Source organism: Cinclus cinclus, chromosome 3 (genome assembly GCF_963662255.1).
Source record: "Cinclus cinclus chromosome 3, bCinCin1.1, whole genome shotgun sequence".
In the NCBI taxonomy this organism is placed as follows: Eukaryota; Metazoa; Chordata; class Aves; order Passeriformes; family Cinclidae; genus Cinclus; species Cinclus cinclus.
In genome coordinates this window covers 50,272,555-50,291,538 of record NC_085048.1, presented here as the reverse complement: position 1 = coordinate 50,291,538, position 18,984 = coordinate 50,272,555, and the positions used below count along the sequence as shown (strand labels likewise).

Sequence of the window (18,984 nt, the reverse complement as noted above, 5' to 3'; positions counted from 1 at the left end):
AATGTAAAACAGCTGTATCTATTTTTTTAAAAAAAGAAGCACTCTGTATTAGGCAAACATATTCTGAAAAATTAGATTCAGCATTTTCAGGATTGAGATTTGTGTTCCATAAAGTCACTTTTATGCCATCATTTGAAAATGCCCCTAAGAAGTGGGTTTGAGGGATTAACAAGGAAAACTTGGCACAGAGAGATATATAATACTGGCACTGCATCAATAACGTAACTGCACTCAAGCCTCAGCAAATGCAGGTTTTGCCGACTTCTGTTTGCAAATTTCGACAGACGATGGTTGAAACCTGCCCACATAAAAACCCCATGCCTGAAATGGCACTGCCTATATTTACACACCCTGAGAAATAAGACTTGGATTTATAAAGACCTGAGTGAGTAACTCCTATTCCCACACACTGGGATGCCTGTTAGAGGACACTTGAGACAACAGCAAATTATTTGGCCACTGTTATATAGCAAATAAACTTTTATTTAGATGATAAAGGAAAACATATTTGTAAGAAGAAAGATCTAGGGAGATCTTACTGCTCCCCTGAAATGTAGAGAAGTCCCACAGGCTCCCTGTCAGCATGTCAGTGCTTGAGTGAAAGAACAAGCAGGTTCTTTAAATCACAGGCTAAAGTCGCTATCTGCATTAACTGCACAGAGATTTCATCTCCACATTGCCTCCTGATTGATGCAATCTGTGTATGAGGAGTAATCTAAATATTGGATTGCACATATTTGGCAGGTCTTGCACCCCTCTTCACAGACAATAGTTTTGTCATAACTCACAATATAGTTACTGTAATACTGCTCAAACAGTGTGCTGTGTGGCATAGACAACTGCCTGGCCATTTCATATAGGCTTTCTGGCTTCAAGTCTTCAATGCCATAAGTTTTAGTCAGGATGTATTCTAATTTCCAGTTTGATTCATTTTTCTGGTTGGCGTCTCTGAGGTCCAAGTAAAACTGCCAAAGATCCTATGAAAAAATAAAAGAAAAAAAAAGAAAAAAAAAAGAAAAAAAGAAAAAATAGGCACTGCTGTATTGCTTTCTTCCCCGCTTCATTAAGTCTCTGGAGTGATATATTGATTAGGAAGCTGTCACTCCTCATTATTCACATGTGAATAGAAGGTCACGTCCCACCCCAAGAGCTGGGCTTACACCCAAAGCTGGTACTTGCAGAGCGGTAATGGTGGGGGGATGGGGAGGAAAAGAAAGAGGAGCCACAAAGGCAGCAGTGGCAGTGTTAGAAGTCTTTCCTGTCCAAACTCCACAATGCTCATGTCTGCCTTCGGAGTGGGGCAAAAGCATGAGAGCCACAAGTTTCCTTTCTGTGGGCACTACTTGAGGAGCAGAATGGACAGGAAAAGAACAGCCCAGGGAGAAATTAAGGAAAAGGAGGGTTGTCGATGCAGGGGTGAAATCTGCACAAGAAAGGAGCAGCCTGAATTAGCATAGATCTTCAGAGAGAAACCCCAGTCCCAATCAAGCGGCAGGGTGCATTGTCACTGAACTCAGCAGGGTTAAGATTTTATCCTGAATTACAGACAGAAAGACTAAACCATTCACAGCCAAAATAATTACACAGGATTCAGTTTATCTCCAAAAATAACATGAAACTACAAAGTAGAAACCTTCTACTTTTTATTTTCCTTCTAAATTTTTCTAACATTTTCTATAAAAACTCTGTATAGGAAGGTGCATGATTACAAAAGACATCGGTTAAAAGTGCTTTCTTCATCTGCCTTTTTACACCCTTCAGAAACCTTTCATGGGCTGCATCCCAAAACTCAGGCTATCACCAGCAAACAATATTGGTATGTAAGCATGCCCAGGATTTAGGTGAACCTCTTGCACCTTGCAGAGCTCCCTGCAAACAGTTTTAGGATTTTGCCCAGAAAGATTCTGTCTTTCATCCTACATCATAAGAAAATTTGATAGAGAGAAGAAAGTACTTGGTAGTTCTGCAGGCACAGAAAGACCAGCCAAGTCGTGTTTCAGATTTACTTTCCTTAGCCCAGGAAGAAAAACTAAGAGTAGGCACCAAAGTCCCATCATCAGCAGTCATAATACTACAAAGAGTGACATCTTGCTGTAATTTTTACTGGCACTATGAAGTCTTAAACAATGCTTTTAAATCTTTACTTACCAGCAAGCTATAGTCAAAAAGATCATATTGATACAATCTGACACCAGGGTTATTGGACTCCATTTGCAATACACTCTTCACTGGGGTTACAGCAGGTGCCACAAACAAGGAATTGACTGGCTTTTCTACAGAAAAAGGGAAGTTGAGGAGATAGTTTCCTTTCAATCATTTCTTTTTCAAACAAATGCTTTTGTAGAATATCAACACAGCAAAAGCAAGAGTGACAGGCTTAAAGACATTAGAATTTTTTTCACCTGATTTAGGTGTACCACTGTGAACTGCCATACTTCCAATGGATAGAACAACCCCATGTGAAACACCACAGTACCCACTCCAGTGTGTACCACTTATGCCTGCCTATACTAGAGGCTTCCCAACCAATTCAACTGCTTGTGCAAAACTTCAAAATGGTCTTGCCTGTATGTAAAGTCTCTGTATTTTGTGTATTTCTACTAAAGAAATATTAAAAAGCTTTAGTTGCTGTTTCCATACTGTATTTTACAGGTTGCTTTATGTATTCATGATGTTATTAGAAACACCAGGGTCTGTTTCATCACCTGACCCTGAGTAGTCCAGCACCTACTGTGTGAACACCAACCTTTACAGCAACTAAAACATGAGGATGTATGTGAGTTCTACTGAGACAGAATGTGGAGGCGAGTACATTGAGAAGTTCTCTGTGGAACAAGAAGTCCTAACTACTCCCATCTCTGACAGTGTCACAGCAGTGAAATCACAAGGTCAGCCTCTACATATAGGCAGAAGTTTTCAAAGCTTGGAGATCAGTGGATTCTTCTGGAGAAAATACAGCTGAGCTCTATTTCAGTACACTGGTGTTGGTCACAATATTGCATGTATCTTGAATTTTCTAGAATTTTGTCAAGAGGAAAATGTCCTGAACAGAAGACAGTCTAAAACTGTACAGACAAACACAATGTGTATATGATTACTATTTACATTTTGTCAAAAGATGCAAAATTACTAACATAATTGGGAAGTAGTTACTTGCACATGCAAACTTTAATGACAAACACCAAGATCAGTCTGCTCCCAGTGAAATTTTCAGTAGAGCTGATGATTTCAAGAACAAATGGGACAGTGTAAAAAAAAATGTAGGTATAAGACTGCATTGAGCATCATTAAAAAAAATTATAATAAAGAAGCCAGTTCTTTCACTGGGCTGGATTCTTTTTTTTACTAGAGATTAACACAATGTAAAAAGGTAAAAATTTGGAATAGTATTACCTAGTCAGTATTTTGTGAATTGCTCATATGAGTTTATATAAATCATAGATGAAGGGCCATTTAACATTTGGGTATTTTACATAGATCAAAGCAATGAACCTCTTACTGTTCTATGGTGAAGACAAAACTTGTTATTCTGTTAGAGATGTTACAAGTGCTCCATGCGGCCATGCCCATGCTTAGAACTAAGGCATTTTAAAGCAATAAACAAAAATTTCAACGTGGGTGATTTTCCTGAAGCGAAATTAGCTGATCTAAGAGATGCAACAGGCAGAGACTTTCTTTCCCCTACCTCCTGCTTACCCTTATCTTAATTAACTTTGAAGCAGCAGGGAACTCAGCAGAGAGGCACAGTAATGATGCAGGAAATACAAGAACATAGAGCATGTCTAGCTGGCCTGAGAACATTCCCTTTGACACATTACACAATAGCAACGGGCTGGTATAATTCACCCATGTCACTGAGAGAGCAAAGAGGAAAGACTAGAAATTCTTGTCTAGGCATAAGCATTCATTAAAAAAAATAGGAAGCTTGGGGAGTCTCTGCTGACATCAACAAAAAAAGACAGTCACCCTTGCAAGGTTCTCTTTGGAAATAAAATTGGAATGTGTGTGACTTAAACTCTTTGCAGATAAATAACAGTATTTCTCAATTTCCTTTTTTCAATTATTATTTTTCACACAGGCTTACTAGAAAGAACATTCAAGAAAGTATCAATTTGCTTTCAATCAGGAAGAAAAAGTTCAGGAGCCAACAAGTATCATTACCTTCTTCATCCAGGAGTACCATGATACTATCTCTATGTGTATGTCCAAAAAACTGGCCCGCAATAACACTACTGTATTTGCGAAAAATCTTTACCAGTCTCTCATTGTAATACTCCCTGATAGCTGTAGTATTCCTTGCATATGGCAAGTATCCTACTGGGACATGACCTATTATATACACCTAAGGAATTAAATACAGAAAGCACAATTAACACCTTCATTTGAAACTTAAAATCTTACCTGTATCCTAGAAGTGGTTACCACAGTTTCATAATAATGCTGCCTTTAAAAATGACATTCTAAAAGCTATAAATCATGACTGTTTTTTTAATATAAAATCCCAACAGTAAGATCTCTTAAGTTCATAATAGCAATTTAGTATCTTATTGGGGAGAAAAATATGTTCCAATAATTCTATGCCTGATTTGAGGCCTAAGGAAAATGTTACCAATTACTTCAAATGAAAAACTTAAGTTACTAGGGCGAGGCTTATAATTTGGCATCTCAAGGGGAAAGAAGAAAAAATTTAGGATTATTACAGAGTCTGCACCAGAGAGTCAGAGAGTAACCAGAAACATGGATACCTGGTTAAAACCCCTCTGTCTGTGGTAGAGACTTAGTGCCAACTGCACACACCAACTAACATGCTGCAGGGTTTCCTGATGAAGGGAGATCTCTCATTTCTCTTAACTGTAATATAATATTCAAAATGGCAACACTCTAGCAAAATGTAAACATGTTTCAAATTAAACACTGTTTCTCAGATGATGACCTAATCCTCACAGCAATCAATCAATCAATCAGTCACTCAACCAATCCATCAGGAGCCTACAATTTAAACCTTCACTTCAAAATCTGTGTACTATAAAACAAGTTATTATACCACTCAAATCGTAGCAATTACTGCAGCTTAGCTAAGTTTTGTGGTTGATAAAACTCTTTTCTAATTTACATTTTTGATACTTTAAAATACATTACAATGCAAATAAAATATGTTAGTTTTTGTCTTAGACCAAGAGCATATGTTTTAAAATCAGAGGCTATGTGTAAAAAGGTCAGAAACTGACTTCTACAGTATTTTACATGGTAGTAAAATGTTTGTATTAAAGGAGGAATTATTACAAAATAAAACTTTGCCTTTGTACTATCTTTGGCAGCATTATTCTTCTTCTAGAAGCACATTTATACTTTCATTATCTATACTTCTTCCTTATTTTTTTCTTTTTTCTCTCTTTTTTTTTTTTCTTTTCAAATTCGAAACAAATAATGACAGCTTCTGGTCCTTATCCCTACCTTCTCCTTCATTTTTGAAGAGGTTTCAAGTATTTCCTCCAGCCAGGCAAACTGATTGGCTGGGTCAGTAATATTCACAGTTACCTTGTTGGGGCTGTAATATAAATTTGTGTTCAGACTGATTATCCTGAGTGGTTGATGGCTATTACTGGATTCAAACAGCTGTGTGTAGAAGCCACCTGTGAAAGCAAGACCAACATCATATGACAAATTAAAGGCTTCAAAGCACAACTTTGCAGTCAAAGTACACCACTGACAAAATACCCAACCTTCCTCTTTCTAGTAGAATATCATGCTTATTCAAGCCACAGTGACCTTACCACAATCAAATATGTTAACAATGTTTTTAACCACATTTTACTAGAAGTTGACACGGAATTATTTATGAATTCTTGCCTGTATTATCTTAGTGTTTATTTGACAGTATTTAGATGCAATTATCCAACTAACACGCAAAAAATGCCCTGTAATTTTTCTTCCACATTGACAGATACAGTAGTTGTTAAAGGTCCATACTTCTTGAAATGCAGGAAACATACAGGCTCCTTCAGGAAGAACTGTTTGAGTTAAGTGGCCTTATACTTTGAAAGTCATTTAACTTCAGACTGATGATATGATGAAAAGTAAGGATCATATTTTTCAGTCCCTGCTCCCAAAATTCATGGCATGCGGAGCTTCTTCAATAGGTATAACTTCATAGTTCATGGGCTTCTACGGAGCCATGGCAACAGAAGCATAACAATAAAATTTAACATAAGGTCTGCCTCTTCAAGTTTTATTATCCTTATTCAAGTTTCTACTTCCACTCTTATCCAGAGTTTGCTCTCATTCAGGTCAAAAATCACAGATTAAACTTCCAAATCCCTAATGTTTGAGTGGATTGGAAATTCAGTTGAACTTTTCAGCCCTTTGCTGAAAAGAAAAATTCTAACAAGGATATAATTATTCTGCCAGTTTTGTAAATTGCACACAAATATTAATAGCACAATCACCACAGCTATGTGCTATCATAACCTGAATTAAAATACACCTATTCAGTATCCTCTGAAATACATATACCATTAAAACAGAAACATTTTAACAGTTTTTTTCCCATCAAACCAAAGTTTTCATGTGCATCATATGCCCTCATCTATAGTGTTATGAGGTCTCAAAACCAGAAAGATATTTCACCTGAATTGGTACAAAGTCACTAACACCGAACATGTAAAAAAAAATTATAAATATTGCATCAGAAAATAATAAATGTATTCTGAATATAGGCATTGCCATTCAAAAGATAAGTAACTTCTTCCAGGAGAAGCATTACAGATAATCCATTGTTCTCACTCATCCTATAAGTCTTATCTAAACAAACAGGACAAATTACCTTTTCTGAAGGTATTGATTGCTTCATCACTTAGCCAAGGTTTCCAGAAATCTGCTACAGCATTATAAACTTCACTGGTAGTTACAGGAAGCTGGTCCTGTGAGAGAGGAGAACCTGCCTTAGTATTTAGACACACAGACAAAAAAACCCACTAAATTATCCTGTCTGACCTCTTGCATAATGTGAAAGTTTATCCAGCCATCACCAGGAGGAATTCAAGAAAGGAAAAAAACCAACTTCTGAATATCCAGTATTGCTGGTCAGGAACAAATGCCTAAACTTAGAACTGACTGCATGGCCTTGTTAAGGCATTATTAAACTAATGCCAGAAATATGTCAAGTCTTAAGAATACTGCGGAACAGAAAACCATACATTCTGCAAAACTAATAAATATATCAACTGGCAAGCCAAAATCTAAAAATAAAGTCTTTTGGATTCATATAAGTTTCTTTTTCAAGTAACTTGGGTTTCACAGCAGCTCCCCAAAACACCAGTTCGGCCATCAGGAACATTCTGGTGAAATTCACAAATGTTTTCATGATGCCCTTTCTTTCTGGTAAGAAAGCATTTTAAAATGTACAAGAGAAAGTTTTGTCAGTGTTTTCTCCCACTGGCTCTAATTAGGACTGTAGCACTCTTCAGTCTGAGCCACAGCCAGATGAGACCTTTGCTCTGATCTGACAGGAAGATATCAGCCTGTCCTTGCCCTTCCTAAAATATCTGGAGTCTGGATGCTAGAAGGAAAAAAGCAGGCGTTGAAAAAATTGCAATGTATATTTTCTTAAACATAAAATTTGACCTTTCTAAGATCTTTGAAACTAAACCTACATTATCAGAGGTTTAAGCAGTAAGTGTCTGCCTAGGAACAGAGCAATCAGATGTTTGTTGGGACATTTGTTGATTGCAGAGCCCAGACATGAGTTGTTAGGACAGCTTTGAGCCAGAGCTAACAGTAACAGACACAGTAAAAACCTGATTCCAGATAAGAGGCTATATTGTGGATTGAAGGTGCTTTGGACCCAGGCAAGTCAGTGTTCTCTGAACTGCTAGAAGCAGTCTGGGGATTCGTTTTAAGCAGGAGCCAGGGTGTGAAACAAGTAAGACTATGCAGAAAGACTGAGGTCACAATATATGATCTGAAAGGCATCCCAATGCTTGATTAACCTGAGAAATATTTTTAACATGTTCTGCAAGAAAAATCACCCAGGACTGTTTGGTTGTTAAGACAGACAGCTCAGAACACAAGAGAGCAATAAAATCCTTTGGTTCATGGTGAGAGCACAGCTTTTACACTTGCTTTGGAACAGCCTACAGTGTGTGGCTTGTTCCATATTGCTTCCAATCTACAGGACATTTGCCAAGCCTATCCATATGAAAAAAAGAAATGTCATAAAGAGCAAAACCCAAACAAGCTGAAATGATCCCATAGTGGGGATTGTCTGATCCCATGTCTTTTTCAAACAATAACTGAAAAGCTTGCCAGTTCTTCACACTGGTGAAGCATACCATTTCAAAGTATCACAGAAACACTCCTGAGTGGCTTTGTACAGAGAGAACTAATAACAGTCACTAGTTATTCCAAACATCAGCTTGTTTCAATTTTCTATTTGCTGCCCATCTGCCCCTTATGAGCATCTTTTCCTTCTGTCTTCACATTCAATTTCACAAACAAAATCCGTATTTGTTGCAAAAATACCTACATTCTTTGTTTACAAGGTTTATGTAGGGTTTTTTTTCTCCATCAAAGGAGATTGCTGAATGACAACAATTCTCTGCCAAGGTATTTTTTTTTTAATGAAACAAGCAAACATGAAACACTGTGTGACACTTCAGTTAAGGTGTTATTTATGGAAATACTTTCCCAGTGGTTTCTCCTGAATCAACCTGTCCCCATGTCAGTGCATATGAAAAGTCGAAGCTTTGCTACCACAGTAAGAACACAAAGGACTGAAGTCACCGTTTGGTTTGTGCACTCACACTTCCAATATACATCTAGCTGTTATTTTGTCTCTCATGTTTCCTTTGCCCTGTCTCCCAGCACCTCTACTACACCCCTATTTGGAAACCACTAACTCCAGCAATGACACGGGCAATCACACAATCACTTGCTGCACCAACCTCCACCCTGACCTAATAAATACCACAGAAAGCTGGAATACAAGCCTTGAGGATGTGAAGGGGTGTTACTGAATTCCCACGAGGAATTTCAAACAAAATACTGCAGTTGACCTGCTTCACATCCCTTCCGATCCCCTCACATCCAATGACAGCTTTTGCTTCTGATCCAGTGTGCTGCCAGATCGACCCACAACACACTTTAAAGGACAAATGAAGCAACTGTTTACTTTTGAGTATGCCAAGAACAATATTCAGCACAGTCAAAATGAAAAAGCACCATCCTCAGCTGCACATAACTACAGAATCATCAACGTGATTATTTCTAAATGTCCAGTGAGGAAAGAAAAGTAGACATATTTTTAACAGTAGTGGCAAAACTATGGTAACTTTACAAAAATTCTGCCATTACTTTAGTTAAGAAACAGTAACAAAAAAAACTAGTGATACCAGCTGACAGATTTCCCATAGGCCTTTCAGTAAACTTTGAAACTTACTCATGAGAACCATGAGAAGCCACGAGAAACTATTAGCAATTACATTTGTGTGACCTCAGGCCATGTACAGATTCTACCTGGCATCAGCGTTTCATTAGGTTAGAGAACAGAAAGAGTGATGCAGTTTCTGTTCCAGAGTGGAACTATTTATAATATTAAATGCTAACTGAAGAGCTGTAGAACTGTGTTTCCAGAATAACAGTTACAAATAATTAACTCTTATTTTTCAGATGTGCTTTCCCAGGAGTTAGGAACACACTCAACATGATGCATGAACAAATTTCTAACTTGTTTTACCTGTGGCCAGTAGTCATGATTGCCTAAGGCTGGGAAAACCTGAAGATCTGGAAAGAAATTACGAATTGTAGAACTCAGATTACCAATGATGCTAATGACCAACTTCGTGGAGAGCTCTTTTATGGGAACATGAGGAGGACTATCTCTGAAAAAGGAAAAGGCTGGATTAACAAAGGTTTGTTAGCAACACAAGGAAGGCAAAAAAATCTGCAAACACATCTACATTCTAGTATGCAACACTACTATGCACTTTAACTAAAATTCACAGAATCAAAGGCTATCTGCAAAGAGTCTTGTTTAAAAAACATGAACAAGTAGACTTGTTTAGACAATGTCTATCCTATGATTCATATTTATCATAGTGAAGATTTCTTAGAAATTAAAGTCATCATTTTGAGCTACTGTGCAGTTTGTGTTATGTATCTTTCATCAGCTGCACATAAGTTTCTTTCTTCCCTTTTAACAATATCCTGTTGAAAATTAAGTACAATAAGGTAAGTGAAATTCATCACTTGCCTTCATGTATTTCTTAACACTCTTTCCCAGCAAAAAAGATATAACATAAACAAACTTGTTCTCATCCTCAAAAATACTGATCTCTTTGATAAATTATCCATTGATGTATGCCTTTAAAAATTGTGTGATTGTAGAATTGAGAGTTCTGCTAGGGCAGAAGGGTAAATCAATGCTACCTTTTAACAATACCTAGAAAGTAACAAGGCACTGTACTATGATAGCATAGTACCATGAAGCTGCTCCCTTTCACATTTCTTTGTCTGGTCCCACTGCTAAGGCACACAAAACCTCACAAGTGACATCTCTGTGAGAGAGTATTATTAAGTCCACTTTATAATATTGAAGACTGGAATAGGAAAGGTAAATGTTCTTACTCAACAGAGGCCTACAATGAGTTAGTTACTGCCCTGACCTTTCTTTTTGCTTTTTCTACTTCCCACCCTCCTGACAACATTTCTATTAACTCACGTTTATATAGCCATATGCTGAATATCACAATGAACACTCCAGCAGTTATTACAGAGCTCAAAGTCTGTTTCTGAGGCCTTACATTCTTACTCAGTCTTCCTCTTAGTAGCCATATGGATAACTAAAGGGACAACTAGCATTTGTGAGATACTGAACTCAAATCTGTTGGTGCAAATACAAACCTGTGAGTTGCCACACTATCTGGCTATCCAGCTTTAACTGTAGAGTGACTTGAACACTTACCCTGTCCAAATCATGAATGAAACCTGCTCTTTTGAATTCTTCATGAACGAAAATGCTGACAAAATAAGTTGATAAGGAGAATCACACAAAAAATCTCCAAAAGGGCCTGGATTGGAAGCATTTGCTCCTTTGGAAGAAGAACAAACTTTGGTGCGATCAGGGGTAATGTGGTAAGTTGGATCTAAATGTAGGTCAGATACATGCCAGAATTGCCCTGTTTTCAGAAAACAAAGATGAAAGGAAATGCATTATTTGCATTTGAACTGTATATACCAGGGTAATGCCAAGTTTACTCCAGTTTATCTACTGCTACTTTATTTAAAGTTAACAAATTGTTGATTAGCCTGTCTGATAAGTGTAGGTAAGTTCTTCCTGAGAGTCCTTCATTTAGACTGCTTAGAAAAAACAAAAACAGAAGCAGAGGTATGGGTTTATGCTATTCACAAAAAATGAAATGCAGATTGGAAGGAACTGAAAAATCAGCTCCACTCCATTAACAGCAATCTGGAAACTGGATAGTAGAGGAGGCAAGAGAAGAACTTCTCCACTCCACTTGAAAAGAAAGGGAGCTGCATTTTAATTATTTTTCCAGACCATCCCTGGCTGGAAGCTACTATAAAAGGTGACAAGGAAGATGGCTAGAAAGAAAAGCAAGAAACAGCATGTGTTCAGAGACTGGGCTTCTCACCATAAAGTAATGTGTCAGCCTTATGTACTCACTACTTCCCAGGCTGACATGCTCTCAGCCACAGTTACATAGCACTGCATGGATAAAGGAGCTGAGAAGTACAGAAATATGCTGAGAAATCTGTGTTAGACTACCAGCCTTCAAGTTTCATGTAAAATAAGAGTAATTTCTTTCTGTCAGTTTCAAAGCACTTGGTAAAGGCACACATCTATTGGGGCAGTGGTTGTGAAATAGGGACAAATATAAATTGATTTTTCACAAGGTCACACTCTCACTCTATGGCTGAGCGGGCACCACACAACTGCACCCCATGGAGTTTTATTCCAGGAATCAAAGACCAGAGGTGATCTTCAAAACCTGTAAAACTGTGACGCCTACCAACCAGAGACAAGACAAACGCTGGGACACTGCTGAGTGCTTGTTTCGAGGCAAGTGTGAGTAACATGGAATGGGAATTCCGTGGGAAACCATTTCGGAGCAGTCACCTGCACACACGCCCCGAGCAGGGATGAGGCCAGGCAGAGCGTGTGTGTTTGCTGCCAGCTCAGCCCAGCACAGCTCAGCCCAGCTCAGTTCAGCACAGCCCAGTTCAGCCCAGCTCAGCACAGTCCCCAGATGCGGTGTTTGCAGTGCGTGCCTCGGGACACCGCGCCGGGTGTCACCTCACCTCACCCGCCTTCCCGGACAGCTAAATATAAACCCCGTGTAACCCCCCCGTAGCTGAAACGAGCCCTGTTGACTGATCTAGCAGTCACGTGTGGCCGAAGCCAGTTGGGATACGGAATGCTACGGCAGCAGGTTATGTGCGGGGAGCGGTGCCAAGGGGAGGGAAAGGAGCCGCGAGCGGGGACCGTGCAGCCCGCCCCCCTCTCCCCGCCGCCGGGCCGGCAGCGGCCCCCGGCCGGGCCTCCCTCGCCGGGCCGCCGCTCACCCGCCTCCCCCGCCCTCCACGGGCAGCCCCGGCCGGGCCCCTCAGCCGCTGACCCCCGGCCGACTCACCCACGGCGGAGCGGGGCCGCTGCGGGCCGGCCGGCGCCGCCTCCAGCGCGGAGCAGAGCAGCGCCAGCCCCAGCGCAACCCGCAGCTCCATGTCGGCCGTGCGGGACGGAGCGCCCGGCCCGCCGACGGCTCTGCTCGTGTCACCGCCCCGGCGGCCGGGAAAGAGGCGAGCTCCGGACGGCTTGTGCAAGCCCCGGGCCTCCGCGGGGCCGCCGGAAACCACCGCGCCCCGCCCGCACCGCTCGGGGCCAGAAGCCGCCCCAGGCCGCGACCCCGCCGTCGGACGGCGGCTCGGGCTGTCGCCTTGAGCCGGCCGTGCCCGGGGTGACCTTCAGGAGGTGCCACCCCCGGGTCGGCGCTAAGGAGCTCGCAGGAGCCGAGCCCGGGCGCTTGGGGCTGGGCAGGGCTGAAGTCGCGGCGCCGGCTGATGTGAGGCGGCTTGAAGGAAGGCTGTGCTCGACACCCCACGCCAGTCTCAAGCATCTCTTGGAAGGAAGGTTTCTCGTGGCGCGCATGTAGAAATGGATCCCGATTACTTATAAGGCTTTAGGAAAAAAACAAAAAAAAAAACCACCTAACTTGATGAAAAATACTATCAAATATGCCTTTAATACAGTTTAAGGGGAGTGATGAGGTATATTGGAAATGCAAGTCTCTACTGGGCAAGGGTTTCAAAACTGCTATTTATTGAAGTCAGAGTAGTTCCATATAGAGGAATAGTACTTGGTGCCAGTTTTAGATGATCACAATAATAAATGTCATGGATCCTGTGGCTACCCTGAAATGTCCCATTGCTCACTGTGCTGTTCCTGTTCCTGCTGTTCCAGGGCTCTGCAAAGCTGTGGCAGCAGCAGCTGGAAAAGCGCCATGTGTCAGTATATTTCTCTCTTTCCCACTCCCCTGAGTAGCATTAGTTAATTTACAGGCATCACCTTCTCCATTTTTCCTCTCCCTTATTTAATTTAATGCTAATAATGTTTATATTTAGAATAGGGGATGACAGTATTGGGAAGGCAAGTCTGTTTACTCCAGTGAAGAGGGAAAAGCAGCTGCTCCCATCTTTCTGATAAAAGGTGGCTGGTAAGGACAGTCATGTGGGAAATGCACCCACAGGCAAACAAGCAGCAACAGAGGGAAGGCAGATGAAGGCTGCATTAGGCACTCTGAGGAATATATGGATTGATAAAGACAAAGGGCAGAAGATGCTGCTTAAAAATAACTTGCACTGTTACCAGTGAAACAGCCCAAAGCATAGAGTAGAGCTCCCCATAGCACTGGATCACATTCTACTTTTCATTTCTCCTATTAAAAAAAAAAATAGCTCTTAGATTTTTAAAACTATCAGTGACCACCATATAAAACACTTAATAAAGGTTTATAATTAAAGGCTCTGTCTCCCAGACATGCAGTGTTCCCCACAAGAGAAAACAGACTTAAATATTCATTTCTAGATGTTTTTTGCGAAAAAAAATAAAGCTAAAACCATTGAATTCTGTATTTGTGTGGGATAGGTGCCAGTTATGCATGAACTTTTATCAAATGAGTTACCCATGTTATCCTATCTATCCAGGGATGCAAGAAGTCTCCTCCCATAGCACATGGCAAATCTGAAGGATGAAGCTTGTGAAGCTAGGCAAGATGCCCCTCCTGCACCTCAGACTGCAACCACACACACACACACACACACACCACTCACAGAGCAATGACCAGCTAAATCCACAGCTCAGCTTTGCCTTTGTTTGCAAGGCTGCAGGTAGCTACACCTCTCTCCAGTTCTGAGTCAGTGTGTAGAAAACATGGACGCTCCAAATAACCTCCATGCTGCCAAAGAGCTGTTTCAATCTTCCTGAGCATAAGGCAGTTTTTCCCACTCTTGTTCAGGCATAAGGTTTTAATTTCTCATTTAAGAAGCATTTTATATTTCTCACAGTGCAAAGTGTTATCTCTTGTACATACTAGCTATGAAACAACAGCTCTGAGAGGGAAGGGTAGGAGGTTCTTGTTGTACTGTTTTCCTCCTATTCCTGTGGAGACTAATGTAGGGGAGCTACTATGTTGACCCTTTCTTCCCACCCTGTGAAAGTCTTCAATATTTGCATATTAGAAAAAAAAAAAAAAACAACAAAAAACCAAACTCCAAACCTATCAAAACAAATTAAAAACTCTAACCATTTAAACCAAAACTCTACAAACTCTAGATCATCATCTGCCCCTAGTAACAAGTTCCCAGTGGAGAAAAGAGGTGAAACCTATGTGAACATCTCACTTCTCTGTCTACATAAATACAGTTAACTTGAGATTTCTCCAGCAAAAAAAGCCCCCAAAGTTAATTTTTCATTTCCCCAAGTACTCTGTGCTGCATAGAAGGGCTGCTGTATCATTGTATACCACATGCTTTTCTGGTCTTTAACTCAGAAAAAGGAATTTTGAACACCTCCCTCCAGGACACCAGAATGTTAGCTGATTAAATACAAAAGGAGCACAGGTCTAAAAAACCTTTTAATTTGTTTTATCTGCATTCCAAAGCAATTCAAATATTTTTCATTTACTGTAAAAAAAATTAAAAAAAGAGGCGAGTGTTTCAGAAATTTAATTCCAAGTTTAACCTGTTTCACTATACAACACAAGCATGCCAATTTGATGGCATAGCTTTTTTATAAAAAAAACACCCTCCCCCCCCTCAAAAAAAAAAATCTTTATTAACCTTTCATGCCAGAAATGTGCATTTTAGCTACAATCAATCATGGACAGGACATTAATCCATCCAGCAGAAGTCAGGTATACTCTATGCTTTCTCATAGTGGCGAACAGCAACCACGTCACCAAAGGTGAGAGTCTGCAAGTCCAAGGAAAAGACATATGTTAGAGGCTGAACCATTTTCTCTAATGGTTTAACACGTTATGAAGTCCATGCTAGATCAAGGTTGGTTTACATTATGTAATTTACAGAAAAACAAACAGATCTAGGATACTAACATTTTAGATTAACAAGAAGCCAAGCCTTACCTATTGTTCCTATAAGAAATGATACTTTCTCCTTGCTGCTTTCACACCCAAGAAACACACTATGCCTATTTACAAGACAGTTGTTAAAATTTTAACTTACTGCTTAATTTTTTTAAATATAGCATTGTTTTCATAGACTTAACATTTATTTTCGCAAAGCTTAGCCCACTAAGATGTACAATCTAAAATTACAAAGGCCTCTATGTTATCATGCATAAACTCTTGGAGAACCTTGTCTTAAAAAATGTATTCTGTACCCTGTGCAGCTAAAATACTCTAGTCATTGGAGTTGTGCAGAACACCAACTACAGTGTGCATTCTGGAGGTATTTCCTGAAGTAGAACAGGGCACCTCACAATATTCAAATTCAAAGGACAAGATTTTATGTACTATTGTGATTTGAGCATAGCTACCTAAAAAAAAAAAAAAAAAAAAAAAACAAACAAAGCGTGCATTTTTCCCTTGAAACGCTTGCCACGTTGCATTTCAGTATGCTTTAAAATTTGTATTTATTTGCAAGTCTTTGTCCACACAGTTACTCTCTGAAGTAACTAGGAAACAAAATAACTGGTCTTCCACAACTAGGTCTAACGGATTAGTATAGCTGAAGACATTTTATTTTTGAAAACTATCTCTGTGCCATGAAAAGTACGTTCCTGGACATTAGCCATAGTAACTTACAACATTTATTCACCCATAGTCTTGTTTCTAAAAAGTTGTGAAAAGCAGGTGAATTTAAACTCAGACTTTTCTCCACACAATTGCTGCTTATCATAGTTTTTAACAAGATAGGAGGACTAAACCCTTTATTATTAAACATGAAAATGCTATTAGCTCCTGCAACGCTGTAATTTTATTTTTACAGGAAACTACTTGCTCTGTGCAAGTAAATACTTTTTCATGTGTGCATACACAAAACACGTTTTTTAAATTGCCACTGGCAACAGATAGTTTCCTACATAATCAGGAACTTTGTATCGTTACAAGCTCTTTTATTACAAGCTCATTACCAGGACTTTTTTCTTGGGTATTTATACAAAAGTCTAGAAAGAGAATATATATATACTCTGGAAATCCACAGGTTGGCCTGCCTAAAGGCACTAGCAATTTTTTAATTGTCAGTAAAGTGACACACAAGCTAAAATAAGTATTTTAAAAATCCCTGCTAGCTTTCACCACAGATTAGTTTACAAGTTTGTGTCTAAGTCACACTGTTCACAAAGCTTGAGATAAGGTAAGTTGGGAGTGTTCGCGGTGCATGTGAATGCTCAGTGTGCTCTATACTTACCATTACCATTTTGCCATCCTTTATTTCTCTCACAAAGTTTGTCTCTTTGCCATCCCATTTCTGTATGTGGACTAGCTTCTCTCCGTCCAGGGTCACAACTGACTGTGAGATACCAAGAAACACAAAGACATGCCTTTATTTAGGGTACTTGGGATTCCGCTCACACATTCAGTATGCACTGTTCTATTGAATTCTCTTCAATAGATGGATGTGGATCTAGAATGATAAAGTAGCTCCAGCCATTTTAAAGCCAAGGCTATGAATTATCCTAATTTTAAGCTTGAAACACACACAATTCTTGTTTGCGTCAAAGGATGAAAAAGTTGTTTGCTTTGAGTTCCAGTCTCACAAGAATCTGCTTCAGGTGTGCCTTGGAATTCTTGATGTTAAGTTCCCAAAGGTGCAAGGAAAGAGGCATCTGACTATTTTGACTGGGAAAAGTTATGCCAAGTGGTATATAGCTTGTGAGAAAAGCCGACAACTAACACGATCAATTGACCCTGTAAGACAAACAGGGAGCAGGCAACGTGATATATTGAGAAAAGGCATGGTGTAAGCAGGCAGGACTCAATCTTGCCTTTTTATTCCCCTCCTGTCCTTTGCGGTTCTAAAACTAGTAGCAGCAGAAGTTACATTTTTTTTTTCCCTTTTGACCCTACCAATGGCAGAGCCTGCCGGGCGGGGGAGGGAAGCAAAAGAGAGGCGACTGCAGCCCCGGAGTTCACTTACTTTGCAGTTTCTATCATCGGGGGTAGTTTCATCAAATTCCTCTCCGAGTTTAAAGCTGATTTCTGTGTTTTTGAACGTGCTTTGGGTTCTGATCACTACTTTGTCCCCCTCGCTGCTGATAATCACAGTGGGTTTAGTCACATTCCCCACTTGCCGTGTTGCAAACCCCACTCCTAGACCATTCAAGGAAAAAGACAAATACATCAAACTTCGCGATTTTTAATTTTTGTTCCCCCCCCCCCCCAATATGGAAGTACAGAGATCTTTCACCCCGCTCTACAGCTGTAAGCTATCCCTCTGAAACGCTGCTTTCTGCTTCTCTCGTGCCTCTGTACCGAGAGCACCCATCGCTACTGTCCGCCCAGCTGAGGCTCCGCGCCCTCCCTCGCCGCCGAGCACGGCAGCACCGCACTCCGCCCGCGGTCACACGCACGGCGGCGATCGCTTCCGCTGCTCGGAGTTTCAATTCCTTATCGCTCCAGCATAATGATTTCTTTTTCGCTTGGCTGTTTCAAATTTATCCTCAGGCAGCACTTGCTTGTCTTTCCTACGCTTCCCTTAGCCCGGGGGTATTTACCGGAGCCTCTCCCACACAAACACACCCGGCCCCCCAGGTGACTGACTCGCATGGAGTTCGCTCTATGGATAGAAGCATAGCCGCCAAAATTACCCCCTTCATCACCATCACTGCTGCCAATGGCGGGTAGCCTTTTCAGATTTCGTTGTTTTTTTTTTTCCCCCCCAGATGGTGAAAAATTCCAACATCCCCTAAGGCGGCGCCGCTGCCCGGCTGTACCTACCCAGTGCCTTCATGTACTCGTCGAAGTTGTGGCTGTCTACCAGCTTCCATGTGGCGCAGAAAGCCTCGACCATGGCAGCCGGCTACGTGTTCCGAGCGCGGTACCGGGGTTAGCAAGAGCGCCGGTGCCTCCGCGCCGCCCCGCATTTAAAGCCGGCGCCCGGCGGGGGACCGGAGGCGGGGGGTGGCCGCGGTCCGCCCCCGGCGGCCGCCGCGGAGTCGCCCGCACCGCCGGGGGAGGGCGCTCCCGCCGCCGAGGAGCGGGCGCGGGGTGCCCGGCCGGGCACGCTGCAGGACGCGGAGGGGGCAGGGAGCGGGGTTGGGAGCGGGGCTGCCTCCGCCAGCCGCACCGCTCCTCGCCTGAGCCGCCCCCGGGGCACCTCCTGCCCGCCTCGCTGCTAAAGGAGCGCGCGGGCAAAACGAGGAGCGGGCACCCGACGTGAAAGGAGGCTTAGTAAAAACACAGGATCGTAACGCTACTGCAGAACACCAGCTCCAAAAGTTTTCCCATGAAG

General features: G+C 41.2%; 2 protein-coding genes across 2 annotated transcripts; both read right to left on the bottom strand.

Annotated features, from left to right (window-relative positions):
* Window positions 1-514: 514 nt before the first annotated feature.
* SMPDL3A (sphingomyelin phosphodiesterase acid like 3A) lies at window positions 515-12,738 on the bottom strand. The gene is made up of 8 exons (XM_062488770.1): window positions 12,648-12,738; window positions 10,961-11,174; window positions 9,734-9,878; window positions 6,824-6,920; window positions 5,455-5,633; window positions 4,162-4,342; window positions 2,149-2,273; window positions 515-977 (listed from the first exon to the last, which is right to left on the bottom strand). The coding sequence occupies exons 1-8, from the start codon at window positions 12,736-12,738 to the stop codon at window positions 666-668; spliced, it is 1,344 nt and encodes a 447-aa protein (XP_062344754.1). The 3' UTR covers window positions 515-665.
* Window positions 12,739-15,432: 2,694 nt separating this feature from the next.
* On the bottom strand, window positions 15,433-18,543 carry FABP7 (fatty acid binding protein 7). The gene is made up of 4 exons (XM_062488769.1): window positions 18,471-18,543; window positions 17,671-17,843; window positions 16,942-17,043; window positions 15,433-15,483 (listed from the first exon to the last, which is right to left on the bottom strand). The coding sequence occupies exons 1-4, from the start codon at window positions 18,541-18,543 to the stop codon at window positions 15,433-15,435; spliced, it is 399 nt and encodes a 132-aa protein (XP_062344753.1).
* Between the last annotated feature and the right edge of the window lie 441 nt (window positions 18,544-18,984).

What these genes read in the sequence shown, in the direction of transcription:
- FABP7 (XM_062488769.1), bottom strand. Translation starts at nt 18,543, where the DNA reads ATGGTCGAGGCTTTCTGCGCCACATGGAAGCTGGTAGACAGCCACAAC. An exon ending in CGAGTACATGAAGGCACTGG is followed by an intron (nt 17,844 to 18,470) that starts GTAGGTACAGCC and finishes TGAATGGTCTAG; the next exon opens with GAGTGGGGTTTGCAACACGG. An exon ending in CCGATGATAGAAACTGCAAA is followed by an intron (nt 17,044 to 17,670) that starts GTAAGTGAACTC and finishes GGTATCTCACAG; the next exon opens with TCAGTTGTGACCCTGGACGG.
- SMPDL3A (XM_062488770.1), bottom strand. Translation starts at nt 12,738, where the DNA reads ATGGAGCTGCGGGTTGCGCTGGGGCTGGCGCTGCTCTGCTCCGCGCTG. An exon ending in AATCAATACCTTCAGAAAAG is followed by an intron (nt 5,634 to 6,823) that starts GTAATTTGTCCT and finishes TTGCTTTCACAG; the next exon opens with GTGGCTTCTACACACAGCTG. An exon ending in CTTCAAAAATGAAGGAGAAG is followed by an intron (nt 4,343 to 5,454) that starts GTAGGGATAAGG and finishes TTAATTCCTTAG; the next exon opens with GTGTATATAATAGGTCATGT.